Below are 18,034 nucleotides of genomic sequence, written 5' to 3'. Positions count from 1 at the left end.
GAATAACTGTACTAAAAGAAATTCCTACAACTCAAGATCAGAATGCTTTCAGAGCTACAAGGTCAGAAAGAAGTGTAAACTGTTTAAATTCTCATAACAATCCTTACCATAAAGCGCCTCCTGGATTTGTCCAAGACAAAACCTCAGTTCCCTGCGCTCAAGCATATCTCATTATCAGTCTCTCTAACTTTATATTTGCTGGGTCCTGCTGTTCCAAGACCTTTCCTTTGGCCACGGCTTCTCATCAGAAGCCTTATCCTGGACCACACCTCTCTCCAATCACATCCACACCCACCAGAAACAGCTAAAACAGGAAAATACCAACAAACTCACTGGTTCATCAGGAGACACTTAGATGGAATCCTTTCTGTGGTGTGTCCATGCCCTTCCACCTGTGTCAATAAATCGGTATTTCTTAACATCTCAACAGGAGGATTGATTATGTGACGAGTATATGTTCATGATCAACTGGTTATAGAAGTTTAATGAGAGAGAATTATCAAAGACGATTTCTAGATTTAGTAATAAACCTATAGTCAAGCTTACAATCCAGGAGACCAGAAAAGGTAAATAATGATTCCCATTTGGCTCAGAAACAAACTCAGTGCGCTGAAAACACTGAACCATCTCTCTAGTCCCAAAAGTAATTTCTTAACATTTCAGAGTGAACAAAGTAAACTTCTTCTGATCTGTCTTCTGATTCCAAAGATTTGGCAGTTTAATTCTTTTATTGTGTGTTTGTTTTCCTTTTTGAGGTATAGCATTATACAGCCTGAGACTAATTATATAATAGAAGTTTAACCTTGAATTCCTGATCCTCCTGCCTCCACTTTCTAAGGGCTGAGAATTACTATTTCTGTGCCACCACACCCAGCTTGACAATGTGATTCTTAAGATAATTATCTTCAAGCATTTAATGATTAAGTTTTATACTGTTTTCAGCACAGAACTCCTGAGTAGAGAAAAAATATAGCTATACTTCCACAAGGATCATGTTATGTTTAAGCTACTAATCAATGTATTTTCTGTGTCTGTCTATGTGTGCTGACTATGGATCAAACCCAAGACTCTTTGCTCATGTGAAGCTAGTGCTCTATCAATGAACTATAGCTCCAGGCAATATTAAAATACCAACATGTCACTATGCACACAACTTTCTTTACAAACATATGTAAAATTAACACTGATAAATATCACGCTGTTAGCAAATTTACAACCATATACACAATTAACACAGAGATAAAATTTCATCAGATACAGAATCTGGATCTGTAGACAAAGAACTACCTTTACCTACTTCACAAATGCAGGAAGGACTTTCTGCTACTTCCTTAGCATTTCCTCACACCTTCCCCAGATATCTGGGGCCCTCAACCTTATCTACTTTCACACTGCTGATCCAACTCATGTGTGTCTATGTGCTGCTATTATTCCTAAAGGGAGAAAAGTCTGCCATTCAGGATTATAATTAGCTAATCTGCTGAAGGCAGCTCCGTTAATGACCACTTAACAAGTAGCCTTCCCTGCAACAAGTTCTGCACTTACAGCCATGTGGTTAAGAAAAGGACAGCACTGCCAGGTCAAAGGTACAAACTCCAACACCATTACATCATCCAGTCCTACCTGAGGGCTAATTACCTACCCTAAGCTTTCACCCAGCTTCCTGCTCTTCCTCTACAGAATTCCCAAGTAAGCATCTACAGACCTGGAGGAAAAGCAAGACTAGGTGAAATTTAAATTACTGAGTAAAAGGAAAGGCTAGAGTTGAAGAAGCCACAGGTGTGGAAGTCTCACATTACATAATAAGTATGTAGGGAATAAGCTGTGTGCTAACTGGACAACCACTGTGATTGTTCCAACAAAATAAAATATCATGTCCTCCTACACAGGTATAAAGCATGATATATTTTGTCCCTTGAGCAGGGTTTCATTTGTTAAAACAATCTGACTTAATAAGCAATCCAGGAACCAAAACACACTGCAGGTTTATTTCATGTAGAATATATGTGTGTGTGTGTGTGTGTGTGTGTGTGTGTGTGTGTGTGTGTGTGTGTGTGTGTGTGTGTGTGTGTGTGTGGTGAATGATCATGCTGCTCATACAGTAGTAGTACTAGGTGAATGGCCACTATGTCCTGGGAAACCACCTCATTAGTCAGTCAAGGACCTATTTTGATAAAACTCTGCTCTGAGACTTTATCTCAACCAAACAGAGGGGAAATTTTGGGGGTGGGGGCAGGCATAAATGGCAGACATTAGTTCTGTTTGGACTTCACTGAGTAAGATGTTCACACAGCCATACCTAGCTGCATAGGAAGCTGAGAAATGTAATCCAACACTAGGAAGCAGCTACATGGAGTTTTCCACAAAGCACACCTACACCACACTTGTGGATCCACCTCTTTGAATGATTTTCTATTACAAATCAATAAAAAGAGTTGGGTAAAATGTAGCCTGATGTCACAAGCACGTTTAGCCTTTATCCTTCCCACTACTTTCATTCACCTTAACAAAATATCACCTTTAACAACTCCTGTTGATCTGAAAGAATATTTATATTATTATAAAATTAGCAAAATGCGTTATTGTTCATTTGTATTACAATAAGTTTTATGTTAAAGATTTAAGTTGTGGAGGGATAGAAGAAAATAATCATTTCAGGTCTGCATAAAATGCAAACAATAGACTGAAGCTAATATTAGATGTAGCTTTTACTTTTATGTATCTATAATTTGCAGCTTTGTATCAAGCCCAGGGCCTTGCCCACACTAGGTAGCATTCTACCACCGAGGAACATCCCTAAATTGGATGTATATTTAACTTAAATGCATTTATCTATGAACCCCATACTAACAAGCAGTAACAAAACCACCTTGGAACATATTAAATTTCTATACCATGCAAAATTCTGCTCGAATTCTGTCTACAGTAAAAAAGTACTTTGATATTATGGTGGATTAAATATGCTTGTCCCAGGGAGTGGCACTATTAGGAAGTGTGGCCTTGTTGAAGTAGGTGTGGCCTTGTTGGAGGAAGTATGTCACAGGGTTGGGCTTTGAGACCCTCCTCCTAGCTACCTGAAGACTATCTGCTCCTGGCTTTCATTGGATGAAGATATAGAAACTGTCAGCACCTCCAGCACCACGGCTGTGTGTAGGCTGCAGTGCTTCCTGCCATGATGATAATGAACTGAACCTCAAAAAGAATCTGTAAGTCATCCCCAATTAAATTCTGCCTGCCTTGGTCATGGTATCTCTTCACAGCAATGAAACCCTAAGACAGAAGTATACATAAGATTTTTAAAAATAATTTCTCAGTTTTATAATGAATCGGGGTTGAATAGGGGAGAGGAGGAAGAGAATGAATTCAAGTTGACTAGAACTAGTTTTACATGCTGACTCATGTAAATCCCCCACAGTAATACAATAAAACAGAAATGAGTCTACGTTTACTGGAGGGCAGAGGGGTAAAAAGGCTAAGGACCAAGTGAAAGAACTAGTTCTGAACACAAGCAGGCATTGACAACTTATTACTAGTGGATAGCTTCCCTCAAGCTGGAACTACAATGGCCAGAATATGGAAAACAATTACTCTTCTGTCTTGTTCACTCAGCTGAGCAAGGGAAGGATCTCTTCTATTGTAAGCCTTGCACCTTGCAGTCCACTTACAGAAAAATATGTGCAAAAGTTACTATATGATAAGGATATGGTCAATCTCAAAAGGTTTGGGCTTCCAGGATTTCCCAGAAAAAGTCTCACTGGGTCACTCATGCATACACAGGGCCTCTATATGTTATTCAAGGCAATCTGTTCTTTAATGCCAGTAGATGTCCAAAGAGCACCAGAAACTTCTGTCAGGGAAGAAAGAAGGCCAAACAAATAATAAAAGCCAACTCCAGAAACAAAATCCTTATGGAAAATGGACAGTTTTGAAAACCAACTCAGTGTTATTAGACAAAAGAATTAGTCAAAAAATAAAATCTGTATGGTGTCAAAAAAAGGAACAACCCTGAAATAAAATTTGGAATTTGAAAAACAAAATAAAGCCACAAATCTGAAACTCAGTGGAAGGACTGGAAGATAAGGTTAAACAAAATCTCCCAAGATCAAAGCCACCAGTAATTGAAAAATAAGAGAGACGAAATAGAGAAAGTAGAACAGATCATGAACCAGACCTCATTTCTATAATATTATGCACTGCAGAAAATGGAGAATGGTGAAGAAAACACCAAATATTGCAAAGTGAAGAAAAGCTACTTTGGTGTGTATAAAAATATATGAAGAGATGTGTCATCATTGAGGATTTACAATAAACAAATAATAACTGCAGAAGAAATTAAGCAATGAAATAAAATTGTCTCTCTCTTTTTTTAAGACAGGGTTTCTTTGTGTAACAGCCCTGGCTATCCTGGAACTCCCTCCGTAGACCAGGCTAGCCTCAAACTCAGAGATACATTTGCTTCTGTCTCCCAAGTGCAATCTTATACAGGAAAAAATAATCACAATATATCTGTACTCTCTCCTTCCCATAGGCCTAGCAGTGACATCATTTGCCATTCAAATCATATGACTAGGGTGTAACTCAGTGGGGGAACACTTATGTAGAATAGACACAGCAGTAAGTTGATCCTCAACACTAAAAGTAAAGCCTTAATACTAAAAGTAAACATAGAAAGCAAACTTTAAAAATCTTTGCAATTAAGGATATAGCTCAGTAGGGGAGATAACAACCTAGAATATATGAGGCTCTGGGTTCTATTTCTACCACAACAAAGAAAAAACATAAACTAATATAAGCATTGAAAGTTGTTGACCTAGTTCTCAGGGTGCTCTAGTTTGGTTTCTGTTGCTGTGATAAACAAAATGGGCAAAATAAATTCAGGGTTTATTTCATCTTACAGGTATTAGTGCCATATGAAAAGAAGTCAGAGCAGGAACCTGGAGGTAGTAGAAATTGAGGCAGAGGTCGTGGAGGACTGCTGCCTACTGGCTTGCTCTGCCCATTTTCTCACACAAACCCTGGGATTTCCTGCCGGGTGGCACTGCCTACAGTGGACTAGGCCCTCCCCCACAAATAACCAATCAGGATAATGCACTACAGGCTTGCCTACGTGTCATTCTGATAGAAGTTATTTTCAGGGTCTCACTAAGTAGCCAAGATAAAGTAGAACTTGCCACCCTCCTACTCTACCCTCCCCCAGTGCTGGGATTTTCCATGTACACCAATATCTGGCCTCACAAAACAAGCAAACAACAACAACAACAACAAAACCACAAGCATCTCTGCTTCCTTTCTTCTGATTATAAGTAAAAATGTTGATCTTCAAGGACACAGAATCAACCCTGCTTGGGTTTTTCCCTGGCCTTCATAATTTACCTTTGATCTGAAAATCTTAAAAATCACCTATGGCCAAAAGATAATCACTGCCCTTCCTAGCCAGTCAGCTGTGTACTGTTTTCATTCCTTCTCCAATACAGGCAGTCATTATTGCTTGAAACTTAATACTCTTAGAATTAAGAATACAAAACAGCCTATGGTCTCCTCATCCAGGACAGGAGGGGGTACCTTTTCTTTGCATATTCAATTATTTTCCTTTATCTTTTTTTTCACACTTAAAATGGCCAGAGATCAAACCCAGCATCTCATACCTGTGTACAAGCACTCTACCACTGACTAAATTCTCATCTCCTAATTTTTAAGGCTCTCACTAAGTACCCCAGGCCAGAGAAGAACTTACCACCCTCCTACTCCAGCCTCTCTAGTGCTGGGATTGTCTATGTCCACCACTATCTGGCTTTGGTTTTTAAGCAATGCACTATCATCCTTCCACTAATACACATTTTCCCAAGTCTAAATAGACCTTCCTTGAATTCAATACTTACATTGTTTTGTTTTTCTTTGAACTAAAGGCATCACACTCTAGGGAAACACTGTATCACCCAAACCTCATGCCGACCAAATATTTTTTTATGGATTTATTTGTATTACTTTTAGTTATGTATATTTAGGAGGGTTGTGTGTACATATGAGAGCAGGAATAGATGGACTCCAGAAAAGAGCACAAGGGCCCCTGGAACTAGAGTTACAGTTAATTTTGAGTTGCCTCACATGGATACTAAGAACTGGGAACCCAACTCAAAGCTGAACCATGCAACCTGATAGTAAGATCCTATGATACATATGTCACTAGATATGGAGAAGTCAAGTTGGTGCCTAACTAGAAGCTTCATTTCATTTCTACTAGTCTTCACAGTACTGGATTTTTTTTAAAAGCATCATCAATATCTCCCAGCTACAAACTCTGTGACCTACAACAGTGACATGTCTGCAAGATAAATTGGTGCAATAGTGACACATATAGGAGTAACCAATCTCTTTCTGGTAGAATTTAAGAACACTCCATGAGCTAGAACTCATACCTGACTCTAGTTAAGTGGCTAATAACCTAAGACTAGGTCATGGCCCTAGGGGAAACCTAATACTATTCTGCTAAAGGAACAGAGCAATAAAATGACTCCTGATGGCATATTGCTACTCCCATAGATCAGTGCCTTGCTTGCCCCTCATCAGAGAAGCATCTTCTTACACTAGATAGGAACTAACGCAGAGAACCACAACTTGATTGACAATGGGAAGATTTTGAAGCCATTGGTCCTAAATGGGATTGATTCATCAAATCCTTCTCCTCAAGGCTCTGTGATCTATGTGTAGAAAGGTAGTAAGAGGCAAGTGATGAAAACTCCAGGGAATCAGTGTCTTCCAGATATAACAGGACACACACACACACACACACACACACACACACACACACACACAGAGAGAGAGAGAGAGAGAGAGAGAGAGAGAGAGAGAGAGAGAGAGAGAGAGAAGAGAACAGGAGTTTTGCCACCAGATGTATAAAGTGAAGACATAGTGTGGTTCCAAGGTGTGGTTGAAGGAAGGTTTTTACTACAGTTATGAAGAAGAAGAAACATCTAGAGGCATCTAGAAGAGTCCAGAGCAGGGGGACAAAGTAGTATACCAAACATGTCTGTAGGGGGCAGGGGGAGGAAAAGAGGGGGTGCCAAGGGGATGCATGACCCAAATGGCAGGATTACAGAGCAATGAGAAGCCTGTGAGCTAAAAGTTTAAGGTAAGGAGAGAAGAGCCAGGATGCTCAGTCACAGGTATTTGTGATGCTGAGAGCTGGAGGCCAGCATGCCCTTTGGAATGCTAACAGGCACCACAGATTGAGCAATTTATGGGTTTTTTTGGGCCTGACAATGCACGTGTGAACTCACAGAGCCAGTGGCTGAGCACACAAGGCCTACCCAAGTCCCACCTAGCACTGAGACCCTGAGTGGTAAGTGGACACAATCTTCCACCCCTAACCAAGAAGCTATCCACAATTGACACCACTGGCAGAAGAAAAAAAAATCAGCTTTCTCCAAAGGAGTCTCTGTGGATATATTAACCACACATGAGGGAAGGTCTCAAATCCAGGAGGGGTTAGCAAACACAAAACAAACTCAACTGTGCTTTTATAGATTTTTTTTGTCTCATTTTGCTTGTTTAGACATTTTTGTCTTATTAGTATTTTGTTGTTTATTTTGATTTCTGTTTATAGATTTTTTTGTCTCATTTTGCTTTGTTTAGACATTTTTTGTCTTAGTATTTTGCTTGTTTATTTTGATTTCTGTTTTTGTGGTTTTTGGTTTGTGTATCTAGTTTTTTTGTTTTGTTTTTGTTTGTTTAAGAGAGAAAACATAAAAGTGGGTTGGTAGAGGGGTGGGAAGGAACTGGGAGGAGCTGGAGATTGGGGGAGGGGGAAACATAATCAAAATAAACTATATGAAAAATATTTTTCAGTATAAAAAGAAAGCTGAGTCATATCTTTAGGCATTACCAACTCCCCTCACTTTTCATTCAGCTGTATGTTTTAAAGTCCTACTAGAACTCTTTCAGAATCCTCCTGTGGGTTAAAATTCTCAGCATACATATATCAAGAGCCTAACCTTCCAAATCCTGTACAATTCCTCCTATAAGGCCTGGCCCCACACCTTTCTAGTGTTTGAAAGTCAAAGATAGCCTAAATAAAAAGTCTATTCAGCCTTTATACCCTGAAATTAATCTCGTTGAATGTTTCCTCCTTGCCTAGCATGCAAAGAAAAGTTCCACAGACCCCAGGACTTTCCTCCTTTGCTTCTAAGAGTTTGGCCATAAATCCAAGTCTATTTGCATGCTGACACAAAACAACTTCTGCAAGGAGATAATTCCAAAATGCATTTTAAAAAGTCCTCCTAAGTAAAGAACCATGAAATATACAAGTGCTTAAAAAAACATCTCATTATGTCTAAGTGAAAACTACTATTTATTATTCGACATGTAGCTCTTAGACAAACTAGCTTGCTACCTTTATTATTTTCCCGAGAGATAAATGTTAGGACATGTTAAGCAATATTCCTATCTCAGCCAGGAAGACCGAATTCAGCACAACACAGAAGTGTGGGGCATAGCTCAGGTTTATAGGTTTTTGTAATGGTGGAAGCCTCTGGATTTATAGGTCACATCTAGTGCCTCCCGTAGGGAGAATCCTCCATGACTCTGAAAGCCTCCAGCTATAAGACCTTGGACTACATCTTTAGGCACTGTGCCTGGTTCCCCACCCCCTGTGCCTAAAACATCTCTGAAGGAACAAGGATTAGAATTCCACAAGGCCAAGTTAATTTGCAAGCTGGAAGGGGTAATAAAGATATATTTGAAAGCCAGTTGGCAAGGCAAGTCTCTCAAGTGAAAAGGCCTTTCAGCACATGAAAGAAAACTTACCTAGTGTTTTTTAACCAGACTATGAATTTTCACTACAAATAGATCTTTAGAATTACACTCATCCTAATAACTCCAAATCCTGTTGTGATTGCCACTGTATAGAGATGGTTTTACAATTCTGAGGACTTATACGACCTTAGCACCCTAGTGTGAGGAGGCGGGGGTGGGGGGGTGGGGGGGTGGTGGTGGTGGTGGAAGGTGGGGAGGAGACCAAGCTCTCTCAAGCACTAACAAAGTAGTAGTTTGGCCTGCTGTGAACTGTGTGGCACACAGAAATAAGCCAAGATCCAGACAGAAGTTCACATTTATCTTTCCACGGCTAAATTCAATGATTCCCACTTTCAAAACTTCAACTAGAACTTCATGCCTTTAGAAAGCTCTGGATCCACTCCCAGCAACCCCACCACCACCAGCACCACCAAACAAACAAACAAACAAACAAAAAACAAACACCACTAAAAACAAAAAACAAAAAACTTTTAAGCATAATAGCACACGCTCATAATCTTAGCACTCAGAGACTCAAGCAATTTGACACAGATTTCCAGGCCAGCTTGGTGAGACCCTGACTCAAAATCAAACATAGGGAATAGGGATGTTGCTCATATGGTAAAGTACCTCACTGTCTCTCAAAATCCCTAGCACCATACCCCATAGCTGTGGAGACACCGAACTGTAAAAGACCTAGTTGGAGCCAAGAGAACAAGAAATTTAAGTCATCCTTCTCTGTATACCAAGTTTCAGGTCCACCTGGGCTCTATGGAGACTCTGTCTCAACAATAAACACGGTCTGGAAAGATGACTCTGATTAAGAGCACCAGCTGCTCTTGCAGAGAATTCAGGTTCTATTCCCATTACCCACATGGCAGCTCTCAACCTTCTGTAATTCTCAATCCACCTATCTTCTGGCCTCTGTGGACACTGTTCTCTGTGCACTACATGCAGGCAAAACACTTATGTAAATAAAATAAAAATAAAACTTAAAAAAAAAACACCAACACAAAAGGGCACAAGGAACAACCATTGGGCTACTATTCTAACATCTCTGGTCTCAGGCCACCATGATCTTAACTGCACACTGCCTCTAAACTGGGGACTCCTTTTTCAATCACTAAGGTATTATTATTACACAGTAGACCTCACACACATACCCATCACCATCTGCGTGTTCTTGTCTATAAAACACTTCCAAGTATCCTACACCACTGTAGTACACATACACAAATATGCACATCAAGAGAGTTGTATTCCCAAAGACAATTTGAAAACTAAGTTTTCAAAGGAGCTTCCCACGAAGGCCAAGCTAGGCCAGACCCTGATGAAAGTGTTCTTAACAATTTCTGGCATTCTTAAGGGGGATAGAGGCCTTTAATAAATGATGAATAGCCAGGGCCAGGGCTTCATTCCTTCTTCCTTGATAAACATTCCTGAGGTTGCAGGGGGCCTCCTGATACCCAGCTGGCAGATGAAAATCTCCAGTGGGTGACATCATAGAAATGAGCTTGGTCTCCTCCCCCACTGTGGCTAAACTGATAAAGAAAGAAACAAGTGACACCAGCAAGACTTGCCTAGGAATGTCTCTCTGTGGTAGAGCACTTGTAAAGCCGTTTCCATAATGTAAGGGGAAAAAGGCAGGAGGGGGAGGGGGTGGCCAGGAATAAGAACAACCCAGTGGCTCACCTAATTACAAACGCCTGTCAGCTAAATAGAAAATTAACTGTGTAATATTCTGGTGCCCTGAGAATTTCTGAACACATGAATACTCTCAAAGAATATTACCAAGTCATGACATGATACCTCTTAGAAACTGCAGGTTGTTCCTGTTCCTGCCATATCAAAATGAAAAAAATAAGTTTAATGTGTTTTCATTTTTTGTGGAGTACACACACACACACACACACACACACACACACACACACTTTGATTGTTTTTGTTTTGCTAATGGTAATAAGATTTCAAGCTGCAATGTTAGAAATATACTCAGAAGTTATGACTCCTAACACCATCTTTCAGCAGAGGTCTTGTAGAGTTTCAGGCATACATCTGAAATTCTACAAATGCTACTACTCTTCTGGGAGAGTTGACGTCCTTTAACTTCAAACCAGATCCTGAGAAAAATCAGACTTCCTCCAGCATCTACTTTGATTGCCCATAAAGCACACAGTTCTGGGGAGTCTCTGCTCTCTATTTCCTTTTTCCAACTACAAAAATGCAGATGAAGCAAGTACTTGTTTGCATTTTACTGTGTAAATAAAGCCTTTTCTCTAAGCCAAGAGCTCATCTCAAAAAGAAAAACAGACCTACATGAAAACACTGGAAATGCCAAGAGCTTTCAAACACACTACCAAAAGGCCACTATTTAAAAAAAAAAAATTCAAAGTCTTTAAAAGAAAAGGTGATACACCATGAGCCTAACAAATGATTCATAACTGAAGACTGGGGGCATGTGGCAATGTCTGGAGACATTCAGATTGTTATACCTGGAGACATGTGCCAATGGCCTTCAGTAAGTAGAAGACAAAGTAGCTAAATGGACTATAGTGCACAGAAGAGACCCCCACAACAGAATATCAATGGTGCCAAGATGGAAAAATTGTCACCCTACAGATGGCATCCAGTTACTCAGTATAAATAACACAGCAAGAGAGTTCAGTCACAAGCAGATAGCATCAGCTGGACAGAAAACAAGACAGATATTCATGATCAGAGTATGACTTTCAAGGTCCTGCCTAGGACTTGCCATGTCTGTGACCTCAGAGTCTACCATTTTACCTTTACTTGGTCATAGCTGTTAATTTACCAATTGGACCAATGAGACCTCTCCAACTAAAAACCAGTACTGAATCAGCCTGATTTTTACTATCTCTTCTAGTCTTGTTTTGTCCTCCGGTGTTGAAGATCATATTCAGCATCTTGAATAGGCTAGGTAAGCACTCCAACTAGCTACATCTCCAGCCAGTCCCAGTTCTAAGATATGTGCTCATAAGAGATCTTCAAGTGATAGTCACATTATTATCAAAAGAATGTGCCTTCTTAAATTAGAGCAAGCTACTCCCAAGTCAGTATCAGCTAAACAGAAAATTATTAATAAACAGAATTAAAATTATAATGAATAAATAATATAACTATAAAAATAATATATTTCTAATTAACAGAAAATTAAACAGAAAACCCTTGTGATACAGCAAGGATCCAACATGTAAGTATTGCATAATTTTTTTAAATGGAAAAAATTCAGAAAAAATATTTAATAGGCTTCATTGACATTTCGGTAGCTACTAGAAAAGTAAAAACTTAGATTAAAGTAAATTCCAAGCAAAGAACAATTTTCTACTAGTATCTACAGAACAATCTATTTCTAACTTCTAAGTGGCTATAAATAGACATGTTTCTGTCATTTTTTTGAAATTTTATTTCACATGTATGAATGTTTGTCTGAATGTATGTCTGTATGTTCTGTATAACACATGCATACATTGCCTGTGGAGGCCAAAAGAAGGTGTCAGATCCCCTAGGACTGGAGTTACAGAAGTTGTACGCCACCATGTGAGTGGGTGCTTGAAATGGAACGTTAAACCACCAATGTTCTTACCTACTGAGCCATCTCTCCACCCAACTCTTCATCATTTTTAAATAATATGGCAAACAGTTACCAGATTTCATGCTGTAAGCAAACACCACTGATGATCTTTTTGTTTTTGGTGTTACTATGTGTTTGTGTACCACAGTGCTCATGGGGTTTCAGAAATCAAACTCAAGTCATCAAGCTTAGAGACAAGTGCCTTTAAGAGTTGAGTCATCTTGCTGGGCCGATCCACTAATATTCTTAATATTAAAGAATTGACAAATATTTGAAATACTGTTAATTCTACACAATAGAACATGTGGTGAAAGTACAAACACAGGAGCAACAGCACATGACTGTTTATGTGTGGTCTTTCACTCTTAGCTGAAAATACAAAAACCCTAAGTTGCTCTGAGTCCTATCCATCCTAAGCAACAAACCTATAATTTTTCAGTTATAATGAAGCATGTGAGAAATTATGCATGGATAAGAATATAGTTCAGTAGTACAGCTTAGCATGGCTGAGTTTGACCAGCACCTACTTCCATTTCTAAAAAGCTGAGACCTAGCCAGGAAGCCACCAAACATGCAGAGTTTTGTAAAACAAGGACTATCTTGTATAAAGGAGGACAAAAATCCCTCTAGCAAATCTTTCCATTTAAAATAACCTCCAACTTGCGCTTATACAGTGAAAGATCAAATGCTAGGAGGGCCTAGAGAGATGTCTCAGTAGTTAAGAACACTTGCTTCAGAGGACACATATACACATTCAGGTAAAACTATCCATAAGTAAAATATATAAATCTAAAAATACTGTTTTAAAAATCCTAAAATTTCATACTAAGTGATGTTTAACATATTCCATCTAGTATACAAACAAGTGTGAGGGAGATATGTGAAATCCTGTTGTGCTGTTTTTTAAAAGTACATGCCAGATGTGGCAGTACAATGGGAAAGCAGACAAGAGGGTTAGGAGTTCAATGTCATCTCTGAGCTACACAGAAATCTCACGACCAGATGCTTGGAATACATGGGGCTAAAGCTCAAAAAAGAAAAAGAAAAGAAAGAAAGAAATCAAAAGGGGAAGAAAACAAATATATGCCAAGCATGGAGCCATTATATCTGAAATTCCAGTAACTGGAAGGCCGAGGTAGAAAGATTGAGAGCTCTAAGCCATATCAAGAATAGATCAAAAGACTGTCTCAGAGGAGGAACAAGACAAAAACAACAGCAGCAAAAAATATGAAACGTAAAAGAATGGAGAGATTTTACCTGATATATTTTTAACTACATCAGCAATGACCTCTAAAACCTTAATTAAAAGGCACAGATGAACACTAGCTGCTCTTCTAAAGGACCCAGGTTCAATTCCTAGTACTCACCCATGTGGCAGCTTGGTAACTCCGGTTCCAGGGGATCTGGCACCCTCATATAGACATATATGCAGGCAAAACACCAATGCACATGAAACAAAAGTAAGCATTTTTGAAAGCCACAGATGAGATTCTCTGTAGTAGTATACCCCTGTAATACTAGCACTCAGGTGGCTGAGGGACTGCAAGTTCAAGGTAAGCTGGTGAAACTTAGTAAGCCCTTGTCTCAAAAATAAAAACTGGGGCTCTAAATAGCTCAGTGGGAGAAGAGCACTTGCCTAGCACTGGCAAGGCTGAGTTCAACCCCAGGACCAAAAAGAAAAGGGGGTGAGGGCACAGACTCGGACTCAGTATGTAGCTCAGTGGCACAGAACTTGCCTAGCATGTGTAATGCCCTGGGGCTTTGATTCCCTCGAATGGCACAATCAAACAAAAAGAATCCAGTTTGATATAAAGGATTACATGTTGGCTAAATTTGTAACAGGGTGAGGGGTGATTGATCCATGCCAGGTCTTTTGCTGTTTGAACACGAAGACCAAAATCACTTTTCAAATTCATGAGCAGTGGAGCCACCAAACTCTTCATGCTTTTAGTGAGGGTGGGAAGATAAGGAAATTTGTAAGTCACCTTCACACCTTCAAACACCTCTAAGGAGCCAGGAATATTTGCATTTTAAAGGAGACTTTGCCCTTAGGACTGGTAAGACTCAACTGTGCTTAGAGAACTGGGCCCTTTTTAACCAGAACATCTGAGAGATTGGCTTGTTGTTTGTTTATACAGGTTTATACATGTTTAGTTGGTAAGTATCAAGATGGATTTTAAGAGAATACCAATTCTAAAGCAACCTACACACACACACACACACACACACACCCCACACGCTTGCTAATTCCAAGTAAGGTATCCTTCCTTACTATCAGAACTTAAATTCTATTTTAAAAGCACTCTGAAAAGTTTAAGTGTTGGTAGATTTCCAGAGCGCGTGGACGTAGGACAGGAAGCCGAAAGTCAGCAAATATTGATGAGCTCTAGGGAATCGTGAAGCTGCCTGGCAGCGGCTTCTAGTGCGGGTTTCAGACTGAAAACCGGTACAGATCAAAAGGGTGACAACTGGAGACCCTAAACAAGCAAACAAAAGTTGGGAAAGCTGTACCCTCTCCCTGGATCCAGGAAATTTTTTCCCTTTCATCTCATGGCAGCCTTGCAGGTGTAGGTCCACCGCTGCACAGGCCAGGAGTTACAGGGGATTGCCAGGCCCTTTCCAGAGGGGGAGGGGAAGGAGACCCGGAACAGGAGCCATTGAAACTACTAGCAATGTTAGGAGCGCCCGAGGGCGGCTAGGATGGAGCTGGAACCGTACACCTAGGGCTGAACAGAACCCAGTACCCACAGGTGACTCCGGCAGACGCGACCCAGAAAGCGAGGCCGCGAGCCGGACGTCCCATCCAGCGCCCCGAAACTCCGATCAGCCTTCTGGGTCCGGACTACCTCCGGACTGTCACGGGGCAGAGACCCCGAAGTAGCCTTACCTTGGTGATGACCAGAGGCTCACCATGCTCGCGGCCGCCCTTCAAGGTGAAGCCCCAAGGGGCACCGCCGCTCAGCTGCACCTCCACCAGACGGACGCCGTCGGTCGCCCGCGCCTCAGCTTCAGCCAGGCGCTCGGGCCGTGCACGGGGCTCGGCGCCCTCCATGACGCGGGGCGCTCAGCCCCTCCACGCTCAGTCCCTCCAGTCGCTAAGGTCCACGCCCATGCACTCCGGCAAGCGCGAACGGGCCCACCACCTAGGAGCCTCCAGGCGTCTGGGCCACCGCCGCCACTACAGCCGCCGGCCACCGCTGAACTTGCTTTGCAACTTGGAAAGCGCTGCGCGGGCCGGACCAGGAGGGAGCGCGGAAAACGGCGCGGGGAGAGGAACGGGGAGGGGGCGGAGCAGGCGCGCTCCTCTTCAGCATGGGTAGGGGAGGGGGAGGGGCAGGCGCGCCCCCGGGAGCCGGCACTGGCGGGGGCGCGCACACTGGGTTTTCGCACTGACTGCGCTTGAGGTCCAAAGGGGTTTCTCTTGTGCGCCCAGCCGCTAGGGGTTGGGGCGCGCTCTCCGGAACCAGCGAAACCTGCCCGAACTGGACCTGGTCAGGCGTGAGGTTCCATGGTCCCTCCCGCCCAGCTCTAGAGGCGCTGATGGGCTCGGGGAGGGTTAGGCGCCGCCGGGGAGGCCGGGTGCAACAGGTGAGGTGGCGGAAGTGTCCAAACCGGACTAGGCGGGACCTGGAGGCGATTGGGAACAGAGTAGCTGCAGGCCAGCCCCTTCCAACTGGGAACGGAATCGACCCAGCGCCTCCTACTGAGCCAGTGAACAGCAACTGCACAGGTGAAGCCCTAGTGTTCCCGTTGTCCTTTATGGCCGCACCTTTGCTCCAGCGCCAGGACTCTGGAAAAGCTGTTCTGAGAGCCATCAGCACGGCAGAATGCCTGACCCTAGGCCACTCGCAGGCACATCCCAAAACTCTGGCCCTAAGGTTAATGCTCTGGGCAATTCCTTGCAGCAAAAGGACTCTGGACCCCATCCTTTGAGGGCCTTCCCACTCTTGCAAATTCCCTTCTGTGCTACCAGCAGGCAAACATAATAAACGGCATCCATCCGGTTGACACTTTTGTCACAATTTAGGAGGCCTTTTTTCCCATTCAATCCTTACCCTTTATGTTCATAAAATTGTGCCTCAAGTTTGGAGGCGAGTTGCCTCATGTATGTCTGAGCACCATGTGCGTGCCAGACAAGAGGCCAAAAAGTGCAAACATCAGACCCCCTGGGACTGGAGTCACTGATCCTTTTGAGTCACTGTGTGGGTGCTGGGAACCAAACCCAGCTGAGCTATCTTGCCTCAAGTTTTTAAAATGTGTTCTCCGTTTATATCCCTAAAGGAAGAATTAGTACTTTGAAGTTAGTGAAAGTTCGCTACTCTTTACATTTTTTTCATTAATTTTAGAAATTATTCAGATGATTGAATTCCTTTCTGTTCTCCTGCCTGAGTCTCCCCAAGTGCTGTGATTCCAGGTATGAGCCACCATGCCTAATAATACTTTGCTGGTTTTCCATTTCCGTGAAACTAGCCCACCTTAGAAATGTATACACTGATAGGAGTTTACATGCTTTACAGATGGAAAAAGTTATTTTTTTCCATTAATGTTTGTATGCATAGCTGGAGGCTGTTCCATCCATATACTTTTAGCACATGATGGTACTGGGAGGTGAAAACAAGGACAACCAGGAGAACACTGGACCAAGAACACCTTTAGGCTCTTTCACTGTGAAGGATAGGGAAGCTCAACTCAAGTCAGTTTTTCAAACAGACCAGAAGCATCATACAACAGAGGCAGAATGTCTTGGTTACTTTTTTATTATTATTATTTTCTATCTTCTTTTTATTATTATTTGTTGTTGCTGTGTTTGTTTGTTTGAGAGGTTTTTCTGTATAACTTTGGCTGTCCAAACTTGCTCTGTAGACCAGGCTAGCTGGCCTCAAATTCAGAGATCCATCTTCTTCTTCCTCCCAAGTATTGGGATTAAAGGCCTAAACCACCACCGCCCAGCTGTTTTGGTTACTTTTCTATTATTGTGATAAAACGCCATGACCAAGGCAATTTATGACAGAAAACATTTAATTTGATTTACAGTTTTAGAGGATTAGAGTCCATAGAGTCCATAATGGCTAGTTAAAGGAACAGCTTGGAATTCACATATCGACCTACAACCACAAGACAGAGAGGGAAAACACCAGAAATGACAGGAGTGTTTTGAAACCTAAACCATAAATCCTGGCCCTAGTAACACACTTCCTCTTACATGGCCACACCTCCAAGACCAAGTATTCAAATGTACAAGCCTATGGGGGCCAATCTCATTCAAAGCACCACACAGGGATTTCAGTGTTTTCATGAATCTATCATTACTGTATAGAGCCATCAAAATCTTCATGATCCTCTTCCTTTTCCTCCATCTCTTTATCTTCTTTTGACATAAGGTCATATTCTGTAGCTCATGCTGACTTTGGAACTTACTGTGTAATCCAACTCTGCACCCAGCTGCCTCTGCTTCTGGAGCACTGGAATGACAAGAGGGACTCACGACACCCAGTGTCCCTTACAGTTTATGTTCATTATATACTAATTGTCAGGTTGCCCTTTAAAGGATCATCCCTTTTTCCTAAATTTCTTTCTTTTCTTTTTTGTTGTTTTACGGGATTTTATTTAAATTTTAAATGTTATCCCCTTTCCCAGTTTCCCCTCCAGAAA

General features: G+C 41.6%; 1 protein-coding gene across 1 annotated transcript in view; it reads right to left on the bottom strand.

Moving 5' to 3' along the window:
• Positions 1-15,666, bottom strand: part of Shroom2 (shroom family member 2) — a 158,040-nt gene extending 142,374 nt beyond the window's left edge. Inside the window, 1 exon segment of the mRNA XM_032889695.1 lies at positions 15,270-15,666. Coding sequence (XP_032745586.1) covers positions 15,270-15,434 — 165 coding nt within the window. The 5' untranslated portion in view covers positions 15,435-15,666.
• Between the last annotated feature and the right edge of the window lie 2,368 nt (positions 15,667-18,034).

Source organism: Rattus rattus, chromosome X (assembly GCF_011064425.1).
Source record: "Rattus rattus isolate New Zealand chromosome X, Rrattus_CSIRO_v1, whole genome shotgun sequence".
Taxonomy (NCBI): Eukaryota; Metazoa; Chordata; class Mammalia; order Rodentia; family Muridae; genus Rattus; species Rattus rattus.
The sequence above is the reverse complement of the archived record's forward strand: the minus strand, read 5'-3'. Positions and strand labels throughout refer to the sequence as shown.